Here is a 19,433-nt window from a genome sequence, read left to right on the forward strand (position 1 = left end):
GAATGATCTAGACCATAGCAGTTGTCTTCTGTCCCCTGATGAGTGTTTGTATGCATAATTCAAACGTGTGCATGTGTTTGAATTCCAGCTTTTATTGATTGAATTGGGCTCTGATAATAAACAGTATAAATAAATCAGAAGGGAGTTAAAGCACTGATGTGCTGGGGGGTTTGAATTAAAATGAGTGCAGTGACCTCGAGCAGGATGTAATTTCAAAAGTGCCTGAAATATGCTGATGACATAAAATAAGGCTGGGGAGGTTGGAGGGAGAGGAACAAAACAAACTCATTCAAAATGATTTGGATTTATCAGGATTGCAGGCAGGTAAGTGGCTCAAGCAGTTCATTGTAGGGAATGTGTGAGTTAATGAGACCAGGGACCAAAAGCAGAGTGAGAATGATGTGGAATGTGGATCAGAGCTTGTGGGAGGGCAGGTGCAGAACTTGTCACTGGTGTCAAACATGCAGGAATCCTCTGACACTGCTCTGGCAAAGCACAAACCTTTCGGAGGCTGGGATGTGTCTGGTGGTTTGTACATGAAGAGGGGAGAATCCAGCTTTTGATGTTCCAGCAAACATGAACTGAGCTGCCTAATAGTTCATCACACTGATTTCAGACTAAAAAAATTAAAAATGCATTGTTTTGGACTGATGAGTGCCCTGACAGCCACAGGAAAGCAAAGAGAAATTGGTGAATCCTTCCAGCTGGCTAATCTAGAGGTGGATTCTGTGGTTTTGAAAGTGCTTGTTTTCTTCTGGTTTTCTTTCCTTCTTTTTAGTCCTAATGTCTATTTTAATTTTTTTAAATGTTTCATTTATCCCCTAAATTGTAAGCTTTGGATTTTTCTCAGTTGTGGCCAAGCAGCTTTTGAAACCAAATCAAAGGCAGAAACAATAAAAGGAGAGCTCTGTGTTGAATTCTGTCAATGTCCTCACAGCTTTTATTGTTCTGATAGAATCCATATTAATTGTCCCTGTTTAAAAGGGATTTCTCTAACTTTACCTATATCTCTGAATGTCATTTTTACACTTATTTTTCACTGAAGAAATTAGATATTTGAAAATAAAATTTTCCTGTCTTACCTTTTAGTGCCCCAGTTTTACATATATCCTGAAAGATTCCCAATAGTCCATAATTTCCAGTATCTTAATGTTTATCATTAAGGGCATATCAATAACAGAGACTTCTCTTTTCCTTTGTGCTCTCCTTGCTGCATTTCATCCCATGAAATCCTTTATTGTCTGGAAGCCACAGTTTCAATTTGCCACAGCTGAGTAAGACAGTGAGGAGCTACAGGGGAAACTGAACTGGGAAGAACAGAAGCTAAGGCAAGTCACAAATAATAACTTAATCTCCTACCCTAACCCTTGTGTCATATCAGAATTAAATCAGGAGTGGTGAAAGAATCCTTGGGGAAGTAAGAGATGCACTTGGGATTTTTTTCTTTTTGGAGTATCTTCAGGGGTTTGTGGCCTCTGATTGACATGGTGCCCTTGCCTGGGATACTGGGAACGTGCTGGATGAGATGAGCTCTCCCTCACCCAGATCTTGCTGTGATTTTGATGTTGCAGTAAAAAGGACAGAAGGATGCCCTCCATGTTGTGGTATCCATTGGTTCTCCACAGCAAAGGATCTGTTGGCTACAATCTGCAGCCTCAGAGTTCTGTTGTCAGCTGGGGCTGTTGTCACACACTTAGCTAATACCCTCCAGTAATTTTATTTCTTATTCACATGCACACTTAATGTCCTTAGTCATTAGACTGAAAAATGTTAACCTTGTCATAGTTAGTGACTGGAAGCAGAAAAGTCCATTTAATTCTCAGGGGAATGAATTCTAATTTTCTGCTTGTCAGAAAGTGGCATTTTACATATTTTTCTCTTTTCTTCCCCACCAGTTTAGTGCTAAATTTAAATGTGTATGTCATAGGAATAGACCTTTAGTCAGTGCTAAACACCCCAAAAGCTTTGGCAGGGGTCCAATGTATGAGAGCCTTGACCAAGAGCTGCTGCTAAAGCTCATTTCAGGCACTGCAGAGAATGGGGGGGTGAGAATGAAAAGTTAAGAGATAAGAGGTCAGCTCAGAGGGCACATTAACATTGCATGTCAGGATGCATTTTTCCCCCAGCAAATATGGATGGATGAAAAGCAGCTCATCTGGAATAAAATGTCCAATGAAGAAATAAATTATGTTAATCAAGCAGACTAGTACTAATATTTGTCATTAAGATGTGACATCTTCTAATTAATGTCACAAATTACTGTGAGCCTTTAAAAACCATACTGGTGAGAAGGGAAGTTGTCTGCAGATCCTGAGTTCCCTGATCTATGAAAGAGAAGAGCTTGTCTTGAAAAATAGATGGCATTTATGGCAAAGAGAAATAATCCTCCCACAGATTACAGCTGTTCACTGCATTGTTATGCTGGTGGTCTTATCTCATCAGTGGATGTTTTATATGGGGTTTTTTATTTTATTTTTTGGATGCATTTTCATAAGGCTGTTCTGAGGAGGACACTGTGTACTGGGAGCTGGATGTATTTTGAGAAAGAGACACCACTACAAAGAACTCTGAGTTTAAATTGCAAAGATGGATGAAGTAAAAATGAGGGATGGTTATTTTGCTTTTTACAGATGGGAGCTGAAGCAGGGGAGGTGACTGTTGTGGCCAAAGTCACCCTGGGAGCCTGTGGAATTGCATCCTGATCTTTGAAGTGCAGTTCCAGTATTTTACCATATAATGTCTTCTGTTCCCTTGCTGCTGAATGTGGATTTGATATGCACATGTGTAATGAGCCAAGCATGTTCTGCATGTGTTTAGCCAAATTGTGACCTCAGGGACATGAGAGGAGTGCTCCCTGGTGTGGTTAGGAGAGCTTCCATGGCTGGGCTCATCCAAGGATTGCAAAGCAATGTTGGCATTTACTTTATGAAATGAAGGTTTGGTGTTTTAGCATCTGTGGGTTCTGGAGAGGCCTGGCAGGGCAGTGGGTGATGCTGCATGGCTGATTGTGTGACCCCTTGTACTGTCTGAGCACCAGATGCTGATTAATGATTAGTGTGTAACAAATTAATAAATCAATACCACAGACAAATAAACATCCATTACAGGGGGCTCTCAAATCTCTCTCCTCTGGGGGAGAAGGGAGACCTGCAGGCATTACATTCTTCACTAGACACAAATGCCTCTGGACTCTGTGCTATCCTGACACCTTGCAGAGGGAATGTACCCTTGAGATTAATTCTATTCCATAGGTGGCTCAATATGTGCTGGAAAAATCCCTGACATTTTGGGCTTGCTTTTGTTGTATGCAGATGTTCTTGCAGGGAAGGTGAGTGGTCAGCACAGTCAAAGTGGGCTCAGGAGGAGCAAGTCCTGCCCTGGAGGGGTTTATCCACAGGGACTCATTTCAGACAATATCTTTGAAGTCTAAAGATAAGATCTCATTGCCCAAGCTCCCTCTGTAGCTTTGTGGAGAACAAGGATCCTGTGGTGTATCATTTAAAGTCTGAATTTGGACTGCAGTCATGAACGATGACCAGAGTTTAAAAGTAATGCATGTGGCACATCAAACACCACTGACCTGAGCCTCTCTCAGCCAAAATCAGGCAACAAATTGAGTTACTGTGTTGTCATCATTAGGCTGTCAAAAGCATAAAAACTTCTGTGCATCTGGCCTTGTTTTTCAGAAATAAAAATAATTTAAAGTTGGTGTGATACATTATGGAATGCAGGTAATTAATGCCCTTGCAATGACCAAAGGGAGAATTCAGGCAGAATTCAGATGTGGTTTCTGAATCTGTACAAGCACCTACAAATCCAGAATGGGACAGGGGAGTAAATAAATCCTTGATTGGCCTAACTGATTTTTCCATTCTTCTTGCATAAGAAGTCTGTGTGTACTTCTGTGCTATGCTTGGGGCATAATTTATGTATTGCAATAAATAACAAGTATATGTGTGCATAATTAGGAGGGACAATAAAGAAAAGCAGTTGATGAAATTGAATTATGCATAATAAAGCTGTAATTTTTCAGGGAAGGCTGTAGTCATCAGGAGAGAAAGTGAAGCTTGTTTGTTTTGTTAGTGTTGTGAGAGACCTGAACTGGGGCTAGAGTCTTGTAAGACTTTGTATTTTTATGTCTCATGGGGTTTGGGCAAGACCAGGTGAACAGACCAACATTTTGGAACCTGAGGTGTGGGATAAACTGCAATCTGCCCTTATGGGGACTGTTCAGGAGGCTTACAAGACAATGCTGTGTATTTATCTACTTTTCCACAGTAAAAATGTTTAAATTATCATTATAGAGCCCTTCTTCAAAAGGGAAAGATTTGGCTCACTAGGTTTGAAGAGCCATTCTCATATTTGGATGCTTTTACACATCCATGACCACTCTGCATGTGCTTTATTCAGCTTCAGAACAAGTCCACCAACACTGCCAAACACACACATGAGATGAATGTAAAACACATTCCAAATAATTGCAGTATTTATGTAATTTGGTGTCTTGTGTGTTCCAGAAACCCTCAACAGCTGGTTAACCCCAGCAGGACCAGTGAGCTGAGAGGGGCACAGGGAGTGCCAGGGTCTGGCTGCCCAGCAGAACCAGCCAGGTCCTGCTGCAGGTAAGGGTGGATTAGCAGTGACTCCAACAGTGCAAATTAAAGGGAAATGGAAAGCAGATTTAGGCAATTCTTTCTCCTTTGTGAGTCATTTAAGTGTAGAATTCTGTGTCTATGCATGCAGGGCATTTTAGTTGAGATTTTTTGAGTATGAAGAAGGTGGTTCCCTCTCAAGTTAAACAGCTCTGGCCCAAGGGGAAGGAGTAAGGCTCAAGCTGTCCATTGCTTGTGGCTATCCCAGTAAAATACTGATTTGCTCAGCACTCCTACTTTAAACAAGCAGAAGGGCAAACAAACATAGTGAGAAGCCTGGTTTGGTGAAATCTATAGCAAGAGCTTTTCTCATTTGCACGTAAGTAATTGGAATTATTGTGGACACAGCTTCTGGGAGAACAAAAGCATCAGCAGTGCTCTTTGGGAACCAGATTATTGTCCAGTTTGCACTGCAGTGTGTTCCCTTTACCTGGCACCTGGCTCAAGACTCCCCACAATTGTAGGTTAAAGTGAATTGTCCTGTAAATATTCAGGGCCCATCTCCTGGAGCAGAGTTCTCTGACCCAGCAGCACCACTGCCCCTGCACCCTGCTGTCCTGTGCAGAAGCAGCAGAGCCAGCCTGACTTCTCAGGCCTTGGCATTAAGCAGCAAGGGCTGGTTTGTTGCCACAGAGAGCTCCCAACTTGGCCTGTGACTACAGCCAGGGAGGAAATGAGGTGGGGGAGAAGATCTCCATGTCCAAGTGAACCCATAAACCTTGTCCCTTCCTCACATGCTGGTCAGTTGGATCTCGGCTTCTCCTGAGAGACTGTAATTATGTGGGGTTTGTTCATTAACCAGTGCAGCGCCGAGGTGGAGGCGGTAATGCACGTGATGGGAGCAGAGAAATCACACAGCTTTCGTGAAACAAAGGACATGGCTGGGCTCTGGCAAGAGGAGCAGAATGGCTGTTTATTTTTTCCAGACAGGGACTGGAGCTCACTGGGGTTTTTTGGGCTCTTGCTCTGTTTTTGTTTTGCTCCAGCTTTTAAGGATGAGAATGTTGTGTCTGACGCGTGTCAGCGAGCAGAGATTCACGAGCAGAGCTGGGCTCGTCTTGCTCCCCGGTGAGGAATAAAAGCATTGCCCGTCTCTCACTTCGGGAGGAGGAGGAGGGGCTGCGGGGAGTGAGAAGGCTTCCTCGGGCTGGGGTCGGGCTGGAGCACCGCGGATCAGCCCGGAGGCATCGCTGGGAAAGCCGCAGACAGAAATGTGCGTGCAGGGGCTGCGGGGCGAGGGCTGCCGTGGCTCGTGTGGGTGCAGGGCTGCTCTCCACATTTATGATCTTTGGGGAAAGCAGTCAGGAAAATGGATTGAATAAAGAGCCCTTTTTCAAGGAAGCAGAGAAAATGGCCACTTCTACAGCCCTGTGTTGGAACTCTAAATGATGCTGTTATTAGAGCTGTTAAAAACTTAAATTAATAAGAGTTGTATCCACATTTAATCCCAGTCTGGTACCTGCAAATCTGATTTTGCATCCAGGGAAGCTGCTGTCAGTGGAGCCACCAAACTGCAGGTGTGGTGCTGGTGGGGAGTGAAGATTCTTTGTTCTGTTTATTTCTTCATGGTTGCATCTGTTTTTGTGCTTTGAAGTCTGCAGGTTTTTTCCAATATTTAGTGAATTTTAAGTTTATTTCACTTCTTTAGTGAGGCAGATAAAGCAGCGAGGGAGGAAATATGAGGAAAGGGGCTAAATTCAGAATCACTTGGGCCACATACACAACCTGTAACCATAAGGTGTAAAGGTGTAATTTCCATTAATTAAAGCACATTATATTGACCCATCACTTCCAAATTTCAGCTAGATCTCATATGGAACTTCAGAGTGCAGCTCACCTAAAGCAGGACACATAAGGTTAACAGAATTGTTATGTTTTAAAATTATGTCTCAATACCATTAGTCTTTCCTATGTATGATTGAGGAACGATGTTTTGTTCACTTCCAACCCAATCAGTTTCACAGCACAACAGCATCAATTTCCAGTACAGTTAAATTTATTCCAGTATGGTCCTGTGAAATGGTCTGACATGCTTTCAGCTAAATGACAATTTGATGGGATGTGAAAACCACAGGAGTCAGGAAGAAGGTAATAGTCTGTGAGCAGGCTTTATCTGTCTTGCTACAAGAGCTTGGCTTCAAGGGGAACAAAACACAACACTGAGGAACCTAAAGCAAGGAGGGGCTGGGCTGGGCTTCACAGGGAAGCAGAGGTTGCTGGTCTGGTTGCCAGTGACTTAGATCAACCTTTGTCACTTTGCTACCTTGTGCAGTGTGGAAGGAACCAAAAAGAATCCTTCACTAAAGGAGGAAAATTATGTGTGTGAATGGGGAGCCTTTTTCTCTGAAAACTATAACAATATAATCTACATCCTCTGGTTTGCAAGGAAACAATCTCAGAACTGAAGTTACCTCGGGCTGACAGAGCAGCCAACAGGATGAGCAGGAAACAGGAGTTTGTTGCTCGGGCTCAGGACTGCAGTGGGTGTCATTGGGATGTCACAGATGTCACTGCAGAGATGTCTCCTGCAGAGCACTCAGGTTTATTCTCCAAGCACCCTTTCAGGCACTGGATCACTTGTCTGTGCACAGGCTGTGGCTGCTTCTCACTTTGGTTCTTTCCAAATGTACAGCAGCTCTTGTATGGTGATTGCAACCTCAGCAGTGCTACTTAGAATCACCAGCAACTATGATCTAATAAAAATATGTTTATTCTCTGTAAAATGCATTTTAAATAAATACCAATCTTTTGACTCTGAGCTCCTGGTAAAGTATCTTATATTAATGAAATTATAAATAGCAAGTGCCAGTTCTGTGCCAGTTCTGACAGCACAGAAAAGAACACATTGTGAAGCCAAACACCAGGTTTTTGTGCCCCAATTTTGTTGCTTGTTGAGTGCTTGTGAAAAAGATAATTTTTATTTCATTGTTCTTCAACTTAAATACAGCTGCCATTGAAGCCTTTGCTGTTATTTCATCACACAGCCAGGAGAGCACCTGCAGGGACACATCCTTGGTGGCAGATGTGGGGTGACCTGTTTCCACCTCTGCCTCTGGTGCCTGGGTATCAGATCCAGTAACATTTCTGTGTGTGCAGTTCTGAAAGGCCATCACAGCTCTCGTGTAAACTCTTCTGTTACCAAAGTTTACCTGGAAACAACACTAAAGGCCAGATGGCTTCAGCTTTCTGAGAAATTTTTGTCAACCAAGGAGTTGCTCTGCAGCTCCCAGTGCTCACCAGAACGTTTGCAAAAGACCAAATGAAATTTTGGTTGGAGCATCAAAGACATCTAAATACACTTACATCTTGTTCTCATATTTTGGTTCTGCTCTGACTTACATAGAACACAGGTCTAACACTTTTACACAGAATTAAAATTGCTTATACTTTTGTTGCACTTTTGAAGTGATTTAATTTTGTTTTGAAGCATTTTCTGGTGTATGCAGAGTTTACTGGCACTGTCCTGACCTTGGAGAAGTGTGATATTTTACAGTGTGCAGCGGCATTTATGTACCCAACCTGGCTCAAATAAATAGGTTAATTTCCACTAATTAAAGGCCAGGTTTCCAACATAACAAGGTGACACAATAATTCTGTGATGACCTTTAGGATCACAACTGGGGAGGACAACTGGGCAGTCCTTTGTCAACTGCAAATCCACAACTTCTACAAAAATTTTTTCATGTAAAATGTTGGAAGTGTAGGAAAAAAAACAGATTTATAGTTTCACATAACACCAAAACCCTGAATACATGGGACAAATAACAACTGACAGATTTATGATAAATTACTTGAAATTTTAGATTATATTCTTTGCACATCCCAACTTAGTCTCCATCAAAGTATCTCCTGAAGTAAAGGTACCTTAAATGATAGAATGTACAATATAAAACATTAATGTCAGGACAGAGTTAATTTCAAACATTGGAATAAGAGTCAGGAATGTCCAACTGCAGATGCCGGACAAAGAATTTATTTTGGTTTTCAAAATTAAACCATGGCTCATCTGGATCTGGATTTCACTTCATACAAACATCCACTGAGTATTTGGTGCTTTGATTCTTTAATATAATTCTTTAAAAGCCAGTGGAATTCCCCTTTTATTTGGCCTAAATTAATGTAATTTAATTGCTACTAAAATGACATATCAATCATTATTATACCTGTTTATATAAATCAGACAAGAATAAGATCTTGTGACCTTAAAATAAACTGAAGAACCACATACCACATGATTAAAATAAGCAAGAGATACAAACCTGGCAATGACAAGAAAGCACACTGAATTTAAATGTTGTTCTTACAATTATCTTGGTTGTCCAAAGAACAGTGTACACAGGTTATGGTTAGTAGCTAAACTACAATTTAAATTCAATTTCCAGAGTCTGATTCCAAGTTATTCTTTATTCTGGTTTTTAAGTAAAGTGTCTGAAGTTACTTCTGCTATGCGTTCTCCTTCTTGGGCAATCTTTCCAAAGGATATGACTCATTTCTCCATTATTTGTAAAGAGTATGGAAAAAAGTAAAATATTATTATTTTGTGGGCATTTGGAAATGGATGTTAAAAAAAAAAAAAAAAAGGTGGGATGTTGATCATTGTGAATCATTTCTTGGGAAGAAGGGAAGAACAAACACTGGCTGCTGCCTTACTGCTGTGGCAGCCAAGGACTTCGTGCTGACTCAAGCAGTAGATATTGATGGCTGCAGAACACAAAGGAGATCTTGCAGCAGGGCTAAAGGGAAAACCTTTCCCCTCTAAGTGATAAGGAGTTAGAGGGAGCTGCCTGTGTTGATTTCCTGGAGGCTCTTTTTTGCTTAAACAACCTCCTGGTCTGAACACCTTGGCTGGTTAGAACTGTATCATGCAAGCAGCTGCTGCAGCTCAGTGAATCTCCTCCTGGGTTTCCAGGAATCCTGGCAAACCTTCAGGTGCACAATGAAGAGCAAGACTGAACTCAGGGCACTGAGGGAGCCACCCCAGTAACTCCCAGAGCAATCACTGCTGGCTCTGAGCATCTTTCCCTGCCTGGTGCAAACATTGCTTTACACAGAACTGAAGCAATAGAAATCCCTTGTAACCCATCTGCATACTGATCAACTAAAGGAAAAGCTCTGCTTTGATACCAAAACTGATTTTTCAAAGTGACTCTGGGTCACTGTGGCCATTGTGTACTTTATTTCTTTACTAGGAACTACTCACTTCCTTTTGTTTGTAACTGCACAAAATATCTGCAAAGCACACCCAAAACAAACCCAGAGTATTTTATGAGTAGAGGTTCTCATGGAGAAACAATTATAAAATATTGTACTGTCATTCCAATTTCCAGTGAATATTTTTAAATTATAGACTTATTAGTGATAATAAAAATTTTTTAAAAATTAAAAAAATTAAAAATTTTTATTCACTGTTATTTCTAAGTTACAAGCAGAAGCTCTGAAGCAGAGTTAGCAGCCTGGATGTCATAGATTCAATGAAGTAAAATGAAAATATTCACACTTCACCAAAATGATTGTGGATTTTTACATAATAACAGAAATTCTCAACAGTCCAACAGTCCACTCCAGGATATTTCCTTAGGAATGCAGATGCATCTTTGTGCCTCTTTATTTCATAATGTCACTCAGAGGGCTCACATGGTCACTTCATACTACAGACAGATCCTTTGCAGCTTTGGATTTGATAATCGTGTTCAAGTGCCAGTGCTGGAACACCAGATCTCCAGCCAATAAATCCCTGGGTTGTTTTCGGTACTGGAGGAGATGGAAGCACCTAAAATCAAAGTAACATGCAAAGCTGAATGATGAAAAGATTTTTGGTTGAAGTTTCTGTCATGCAAATATTGTTTTTTGTGCTGTAGTGTTCTAACACAACAGTCAAGTCATTGTTTAGTAGTGTATGTTGGAATTTTTTTTTTTCCAAGTTTGGTTCAATACTAAGGGCTTTAATTGCTTAACATTATTAGAATTTTTATTATTATTATTACGTATGGAAAAAGCTCAAGCAGAAGATAATCATCATCATCTTTAAAACTAATTAACTTCTGTAAACAGGAGAAATAGTGTTTCCTCCTTGCTGTAATATATTTGGTAACATTGCAGCTATGGAATAATAATTTTAAATCCAAATGCCAAAGATGTTACTGACCAAGATGGCTTTTATATCAAGAACTACTTATTCATTCTACCTTCCTACTACTTTAAAAGATGGGTTACCAAGTTAATCTGCAACTAATCTAGCTAAAAAGGAAACAAAACAAAAGCCAACAGACTCTGTTCAGTGACTGCTGTGCTTACTTTGGCTGAATCATCTCAATTGGGCACGTTCTATCATTTCAGCATCTGGGGACTTAGCAGAGAAATACACAGCAAGAGAACAATGTTTCAGTTCTCTTGCCAGAGTTGCTTCACTTTGTTCTTTGGCCAAGATTAGAAAATGTTTATGATATTTAGGTGGAGCAGTTCCTCAGAAAAGATAATTTTTATGGCCAAAAGTGCCACCCACTGAGCAGGATAATGAAGGAAATCATGTCCCACTTTCGGTCTGGGGGAGGGGACTGTGCAGGAGCTTTTATTAGTCTAACCTAGAGAGAACAGATTTGACTGTTACCACAAGGTAAATGTGCAGAAAGGCAGTTCTGAAAAGGATGTATGAAACTTCACTCTGAATATGTAAAGGGTGACCTAAATCACAGCCAAGCCTTCTCTTCCTCCCTGCTCTGAGGTGAAATGGAAACTCTGTTCCAGCGTGCACCAGGCGCTGATAACTGCAGGATTTGTTAATGCACCAACACCCTCACGGGGCTGGGACTCCACTGAAACTGCAGCTGGGCTGAGACTGGAGCCTTGGGACAAAACTGAAGAACAAGTAGCAGTAATGGTAGAAATTGTGCCATTTCATTGCTTTCCCACACTCAGCACTAGCTCTTAATTTTTATTTGAATTTAATCTCAGTAAAAGCTTTTACTACTTCCATACCTTATCTCCCCACCCTTGGAATCCTTTGAAAGAAAGCTAGTTCAGCAAGTAAGAACTTCCAATCTCCTTTATTTCCCTAATCTTCTCTAAGTGGACTAACCTTCCTTTTCATTAGCATATTCTGCTTCCCCTTTTGTAAGTTCCTCTCCCAATGTCACTGCTTTAGCTGCCTGTGGACTCACCCTGTTCATTGGTGATCCTGGCACACTGTATTTATAAATTAAACCACCAGGTCACATTCTACTCTCCAGCTGTTTGACAGCTTTAAGACTCTGAATATACATATAAATCATAGAAAACAAAATAATTATGACTTGGCTTATTAGAACTGGCTTCTTATTAATATGTGCTACAGAAGAGGACAGTGGTATTGCCTCTGACAAAAAGCAGACTCTTAAATAAAGGTAGAAAAATTGCAACCATACCCAAAGGGCAATTCCTTGTCTTAAACAAATGCTTTTAAAGCATAGTCTGGCTTGCAAATGCAGTTTACTTTGACCTTTAGTTAAAGACCCCCCTCTATAAGAACACTGGTTTTCAGAGCTTGTGTGGTTTCTTAAAACAGATGTTGTTGTATTGCAATTTTAAAATCTAATTTTCTAACCTTAATGTATTTTTCCACAGGTGTCACAGGTCGAACCTGCAGGTGATCTGGAAGCTGTAGCTTGGGCTTTGCAGCTTCTTTCTTTTCATCTCCAAGCAGCTAAAAACAAAACATATTTAAAAACTGCAGCCTTTATTTTTGGAAATATACTATAATATGTGAAATCCACACCATTCCCCTCATTGTTGCATATGAAATTCCTGTTCTTTCCACCTCAAGCAGGATTACTTATTTCAGTGCTTTGGAAATTACTGGACTTTTTTTTGTTTCAGAAGACACACAAACTACATTTATAAATATGTAGGGCTGCATCAATCCTGTTCTTTAGCAATGAAATACTGTGATTCCAAATGTAACATCATGTGCTACTGTATTCTAGTATCTAAACATCACTGAGAAGAGACATCACTCCAAATATTTTCATTTGTTGTAGATTCCCCCACTGACAATTTAATTAGCTGGAACCTTTTCCCCTAGATTTTTAAAATACCATATGGAGAGACAAAGGGGAAATATTTTCCTGTCAGTGTGCATCTAGTACTTGTTAGCACTATTAGGAGTCATGCTTCTCAAGAGAAATATATCAGAATATGCACAGCATATAAATTACCACTTGATGTATTTTATTCAAAAGAAAAACGGAATATTTGAACCATTTCAAAAGTAGTGCAGTTGCTACCTTGGATGCCAGCATAGTAAAGCATACTCAGTACACTTCTTCTGTGCTCTCATAATTTTGTGTCCAGATAAATTTGTGCCCAAGTAGATTTCATGTGTTGCTTATCTTATAAGCCATATTACATGCCGTTCAATTTTACCTCTTCAAGAGGCGTTTTCAAAAATCCCCATTTCTCAGCCCATCTTTTTGCAGCATCTCTTTCGTTTTCAATACGATTTTTCCTGCAACCAACACAAAATATTTAAGATTACTTTGAAAACTTGAATAAAAAAAATCCGCAACACACCAAGCCAACTACTGATGTCACAAAGCACAGCACTTTAGCTGGAATCTTTAAACTTCCATCTCAAAGCAGCGCGTTCATATACAAATTATCATTATCTTGACTCAGAGCTAATGGGAAAATACCTTCCAGAGGTTTGAAACATTGCATGTGAAACAGTGAACACTGCACGGGAACACTGCACTGCTTTTAAGTTATGTTAAGAAGCAGAGGAGGTTGAAAAATAAGCACCAATGATGCTTTCAATATACTTTCTCATTTACTGCATTGACTGACGAGATGCCCCGACCCCACAGCCGGAGGGGTGCACTGGAGCCAGCTCTAAATCCCTTTTTTATTTTGACTTTGATGCCAAGGCACGCTTCACCCAGCGCACAGCTCTTTAAACACACGAGAACTCTCTCAGCGCGGAGCTGCGGGCCGGGAGGGCAAGGTGGACGGCGGCAGCAGCAGAGCAGCGGTACTGCCGGGGCCGGGCGGGCTGTTACCAGTTGTTGTCCTTCGCTATGAAGTTGGTGGGCTCCATCGGGGCCGCGCCGCCTCAGCCCCGCCTGAGGGACCCGCGATCCGCCGCGGCCCCTCGGGCGTTGCGGGGCAACGGCGGCGGCAGGGGCGGGAACTCATGTGGGCGGGCACAAGATGGCGGGAGGGGCGGGAGCGTCTTCAATGGAATGTTGGGAAGTGCCCTCACACTCCCCGAGGGGAAGGATCCCCTTCTCTCGTCCTTTGGGAGCTCTCCGGTGGCACTACAGCCATGTCTCAGGGGGAAAAAGCAAAATGATTCCCGCTCGCTGCTTTGTCGAGGCCCCTCAGGCGGGCACAAGATGGCGGCGGGGGGAGCCCCGGTGGGCGGGCACAAGGCGGACGGAAAGGGCGGGAACTCGTGTGGGCGGCACAAGATGGCGGAGGGGCGGGCCCCAGGTAATGAGGGGGCGTGCCATAACGCATATAATAAATTAATGTCGGAATGTGCTTATGTAGTGTTTGAGGGGCAGGATTGCCTTCTCTTGTCTTTTGGAAGCTCTTAGGTGGCACCACAGCCATTTCTCAGGGGAAAAACAAGCAAAACATTCTCACTCCCTGCTTTCTTGAGGCCCCTCAGGAGGCTGGGTGAAGTGCTAGGTAGTTTTTTTTTTTGTATGCCTTTAAATGAAGGAAAACACATTTGGGTTAAGGTTGTGAAAAGCTTCTTTTTAACCTGCTGTCCTGTTCTGGGTCCTCTTGCTACACATCAAAATTGTTTTTTGGTAATTTCATTGGGAAACACCAGTCCTGTGATACAGTGTCTGTCTGGTCTCTTTTTCTGATAAATGTCCTTTACAAGCTACATGCCTATGACAGAAATTCTGAGAAAGATCTCAGCATACTTCATGGCTTCTATGTGAGAACCCAGAATACATATATAGCTTATAAATAGTTCATTGTGTCCCAATATGTTAATTTTTTTGGTAATTTTATTTTCTTGCATTTGCTGGATAAAATATTTCAACAATGAGTGGAGCCAGCTGGCTCTTTGCCCTCATGGGTTTAAATGGTTCCTCGACCTCTTGTTGTCTGGAAATTGACTTGTGTAAACACCCTGAAAATAGGTAATGGGACTTTCACACTACTGGGCACTTATTATCCTTATTAGAAAATAAATGCAGACTGGTTTTGACTTCAGCTGAGTGGTTTAGAGGCAGTGTGTTTGATTGTTTAATTATTAGACTTCTTTAAAAAAATCTGAAGTACGGAAAGCATTTAAATATTTGAGTACAAGAAGACTATATGCATTTCTTAGTTATTTTAGAAGTACTAAGAATGTCTGTTTGTATAAGACAAGAATAAAAATGCCTTCTGTAGTTCTAAAATAGCAATTAATACTGCTCTTCTGGGTCTCTGAAAATCATTAAAGTATCAACAAATGGAATATTTCACTTGCACGCCATTTCTTGATTCTCTAATTGATAATTAGGCTCGCAATTAAATCAGCTGGGTCTCCTATCACACCCATAAATGCTTACTCATTGTCCTACTTAATTAACTCCTGCTGCTTTGTCACATTTATCTCAGGAGTTTTCTTACTGCTTTGATGCTTTCCTTGAAAAAAGATAATTTGTTAACGAAACAATCAAATCTGTAGCTTACTGTGTCAGGGCTTTGTCAAGAAGAAAGGAGAGGTGAAACCTCTTGCAGTGGCACTGTGGAAATAGAACTTTGTCGTGCTCGAGTTCAGCGTGTGAGCAGCAGGTCCCAAGCTCTGCCGTGGTGCCTTGGCTCTGGCTGGGTGTCTGGCAGCTGGCACTGCTCTGCCTGGGCTCTTGGGCTGGAACAGGCAGCAAAAGCCCTCCACTGATGGCACATCACAGCACGGAGGAGGGGAATGAAGATGTCCCGAAGGAAAGCCCCCGTGGGGTGCACCAGGCTGTGCTCTCTGTGTTTCTCAAGTGCACCTCTCACCCAGAAGTGCCATCTTCATGTCTAAAATTTGAAGAGCAGCTTTGTTATTTTCTTTCAGCTGCACTGATCTGGTGTCTTCCCTCCACATCAGAACCTCTGCAAGTGATGCTCTCTGCTGAGGTGTTTATAGATCCATTTATAGATCCATTTATAGATCCATTTATAGATCCATTTATAGATCCATTTATAGATCCATGTGTATCTGTGCTTAGGCTTTTGCGTTAAAAATGTCTGCCAAAAAATAATAGTTAGTAGTGGCAGTTTCGTGTTTGCTGCTCCACAGTTTGCAATGTCAGGTGTGGAAGTCTAAAAGGGGAATATTTGAGCATAATTTCAGTGTCTTTTTGTAATGTTTTTACATAATATTTCAGATGTAGGCAGCCCGAGACTGCCGTGTTATGATTACTGTGATTTAAGTAATGAAGTCCCATTGACACAGACTGGTTTCATTTAAAAAAGCCCTGCTAAAGTCTATCACATCAAGAACATGTTAATTGGAGTTCCTGAATTTCCATTTATGAACGTAATCCAACAGCCTGGTTAGAATCATTATATGTTGTGGCAAAATTTAGAACTCTCATCTTATTGTGGCTATAATTATCCAGTGGCTTTTGAAACAGTGAGGGCATGTTTGTTTTCCCAATGATATGTTCCTTTTTTTTAATCCATAAAATGGCACTTACAGTTACAGCTTTATGCAGATTTCTGTGCTTGAAAAATTCAGTAATTCCTGGGATTTTATTTGGTTTTGAGCAGATTAATTTCTTTTTATTCAGACTAAAGATTTACATGAGAGCCTGCTTTACAGTAAACCTGGTGGATACACTTATATTTCTGTTGTACTGGGTGGAAGAACTACATGCCCTCAAAACAAAATTATTTGTTCTATGGACATGGAGACCTTTGTCACTTTCAAACTGGAGAAGGTGTTTGCATTAAAATCCCCGTGTCCCAGCATTGTCTCAGCACAGCTCCCCAGGTGTGGTTGCAGAGATCTTGCAGAATGCTGCCCTGGTGCAGTTTCAAAGAATACAGCCACCACTTGTAGCCACTGCAGGAATTTCTTGTAAATGCCAATGTGCAACACTTAACAAAACTCCTGCTGGTATGAGAACTACCTAGGCACCATATGAATTAAAGATGAATGAGAAAGACACAATTTTAAATTTTGTTGCATTGTATAAACTGAAATCAAACTCTTAATGGTCTTTGAAAGTATTTTTTTGTTTCAGTACAGCTCATGTTTGAAATCAGAAAGCGTCTCCTTTTTTCCTTTTGCCTGAAAGGCAGGGGGTCTGGGACATTTTAACAGCTTTCATGGCCTACTCTGCAAATATATTATTGCTGCACAATAGTTTCTTTGCATGAGAATTGCTTAAATGATTCAAAAAGGATTGGAAAATATATTTCAAGTTTTAATTTTATGCACAGAACGTTAATGAGCAGTGCCCCTTAGAGACTTGCTGTCAGTTTAACATATTCACAATAATCTCAACACAGATGTTATTCCATCGAAATCCTTTTAGAGGGAAGAAACCAGTAATTTTTCCTTAGAGAATGTCAGAAAATATGTTATTGTTGGAAATTACATTTTGATCCCAGAATGCTATGTAAAAAATCATTGCTAGGAAGAATAAGTAGCGCATTGTTTCTGAGGCAAAATGCATGTGAAACTTTCTTGTGCCTCCTGTAAATTTTAAAACAAGTGAATGTTCTGTTAGTCTCATGCAATTTTGCTTCCCTTGAGGGTGATTGCAGGCAGTGATGGGATATCAGCATCTAATTTTATTCTAATTTAAGAGTGGATTTGTTAGAAGTTCAAATTTCTCTATTTGTAGCCATCACATGATGAATTTATTGTCTCTTTTGGATACATTTTCCTCTGCATTCTCTGAGCATATAAATTAAAATACTTGCTAGAAAGAAAGCACATACTTGGAATAACAGGTTTTTTTGTTGGAAAACGGTTTCAGTACCCTTTCTGTTTTGTGTTCTTTCTTCTCTCTGCCTGTGTTTTCTTTCTTCTCTCTGGTGCACTCATGTTGTACTCTGCTTGCTTGGTCTTGCCTGAGAACAGCTCTGAAATAATGCTGGTACTACAAAAATGACAAGATTGTAAATATTATGTTGCTCAATATTGGAGGAAAATTTTTCTGTTCCACTGAATCTGAACTGAATCTGATCTCCAGTGGAGAAGCTGTAGCCAGTTCCCTGGAGAGACCCCAGCCATATGGGAGTGGTGCGTAGGTAATGTGAAAGAGGACATTTGGGAAAGTGTTGGATGACTCAAAGCAATGGTTCTGCAATGTTCCCAGGTTCTAAGAACACTTCTAGGACTGCATAAGTAAAAGAAGCATAGTTGGGAGTGGAGTGCAGAGTGCACCCATCAGCTCTGTGCAGAGAGAGCTGGTTGGAATAAGTCCCATCAGGTTTTTCAGAACTTGTTTGGAAGAGGAGGAGGGTGAAACATGAGGGTGCAGTCCACCCATGACCAAAATCAGGAGAATTTCCAGTCAAAGAAATGTTTGTTTCCAGTTCCAGTCAAATGTTTCAACCTCTTCTTGGGAAAGAAGCAGCTCCTATGGCCCCTTAGTGGGTACTTGACAGAAGGAAAGGTTGCAGTTGCATAACACAAAGTGGGATCTCACTTTCCAGTCTATTTTATGAGCCCTGCTGCACAGAATGGCAGGGATGATGACCTGGTAAAATTTCAGGGTACTGCAGTGGAATATCCTTTATGAAAATGTATTTATTTTGCAAAGGTAAATATCTTGACCTCCAATAGCTTCTAATGTTTGTACTCTGCCATTAGGAACAGTCCAGAGAAAATCTCTGTTTAGATGATGGTAGAAAATAGCTGCAAAACTGTAAACAAACACAAAAAGGACAAAATTTCCAAACATTTGCTTTAAATAGGATACATTTTACTTAAAGTAACAAGCCTGGAGAATGAAATTCCATTCTGTTGTAGAACACAAAGAGAAAGAAATGCATTCGGCAGCAATCTGTTGTTTTAATAGCAGCTATGGGAAGTCTTGGGGTTTAGATTATTCACACTGTCATACTCGTGTCTAGGTTCATCTTCTTTTATACTTAGTTGCACTCAAAATGCTCAGTTTTTGATGTATGCACTATAGGTAATGTTGCCATAGTGAAAATGGTTGTACAGTGCTGTAGTAGGAAACAGCATAAATCTGTTTTCCCAGTATCAGTGGTATTGATATTGGGAAAATATAGGCTGTTAGTATTACATTTAGATTAGGATTTTGTTGCTTTTCTTTATCCTGAAGGTAGAAAATATTTTTTTGGAAAAGAGGAGAAGATTTGGAAGAAAGGTTTATTGTTATTAATTTCTTCTTTCAAGGTTTGGTAGTTTTTTTTGATCAGATTTTCTGCTCCTTATGTAATCTGTGCCGTTAAAACTAACCTGAAAGATTCATTGCTGTAAGGAAAATCAGTGTTTAAATAGGTGGTGTAACATGATATATGAAATAAATGGTAAATGATTAAGCACCCTAATGTATCTATAGACCTTGGTTTAATAGTGCTTTGACTAACCTGGTTTATGACATATAATTTGACACATACACATCCCAATTCAATCAAAACCTCTTTCAGTGGCATCTTAAATAGTACCCACTCATGCAGACTTTCACATTAAAGTAATTATGGGGGAGGGGGGAGTGATAAGAACAGAAAGAAAGTTTACTCTTCCTCTTTATAGTGAAAACAAATGTGTTTTTCTCCAGAATCTGCCAAGCCTGTGTTTTAATGATTTAACAGATGGAGTTGGCACATGTG

General features: G+C 40.6%; 1 protein-coding gene across 1 annotated transcript; it reads right to left on the minus strand.

Moving 5' to 3' along the window:
* Positions 1-10,092: 10,092 nt before the first annotated feature.
* Positions 10,093-13,796, minus strand: CUNH20orf85 (chromosome unknown C20orf85 homolog). Its single transcript, XM_041478548.1, has 4 exons — positions 13,682-13,796; positions 13,050-13,131; positions 12,232-12,330; positions 10,093-10,422 (listed from the first exon to the last, which is right to left on the minus strand). Exons 1-4 carry the CDS (start codon positions 13,717-13,719, stop codon positions 10,291-10,293), a joined length of 351 nt encoding a protein of 116 aa, XP_041334482.1. The 5' UTR covers positions 13,720-13,796; the 3' UTR covers positions 10,093-10,290.
* Positions 13,797-19,433: the final 5,637 nt, after the last annotated feature.

The sequence above is a fragment of the Pyrgilauda ruficollis genome, unplaced genomic scaffold, assembly GCF_017590135.1.
Source record: "Pyrgilauda ruficollis isolate IOZ18807 unplaced genomic scaffold, ASM1759013v1 scaffold45, whole genome shotgun sequence".
In the NCBI taxonomy this organism is placed as follows: domain Eukaryota; kingdom Metazoa; phylum Chordata; class Aves; order Passeriformes; family Passeridae; genus Pyrgilauda; species Pyrgilauda ruficollis.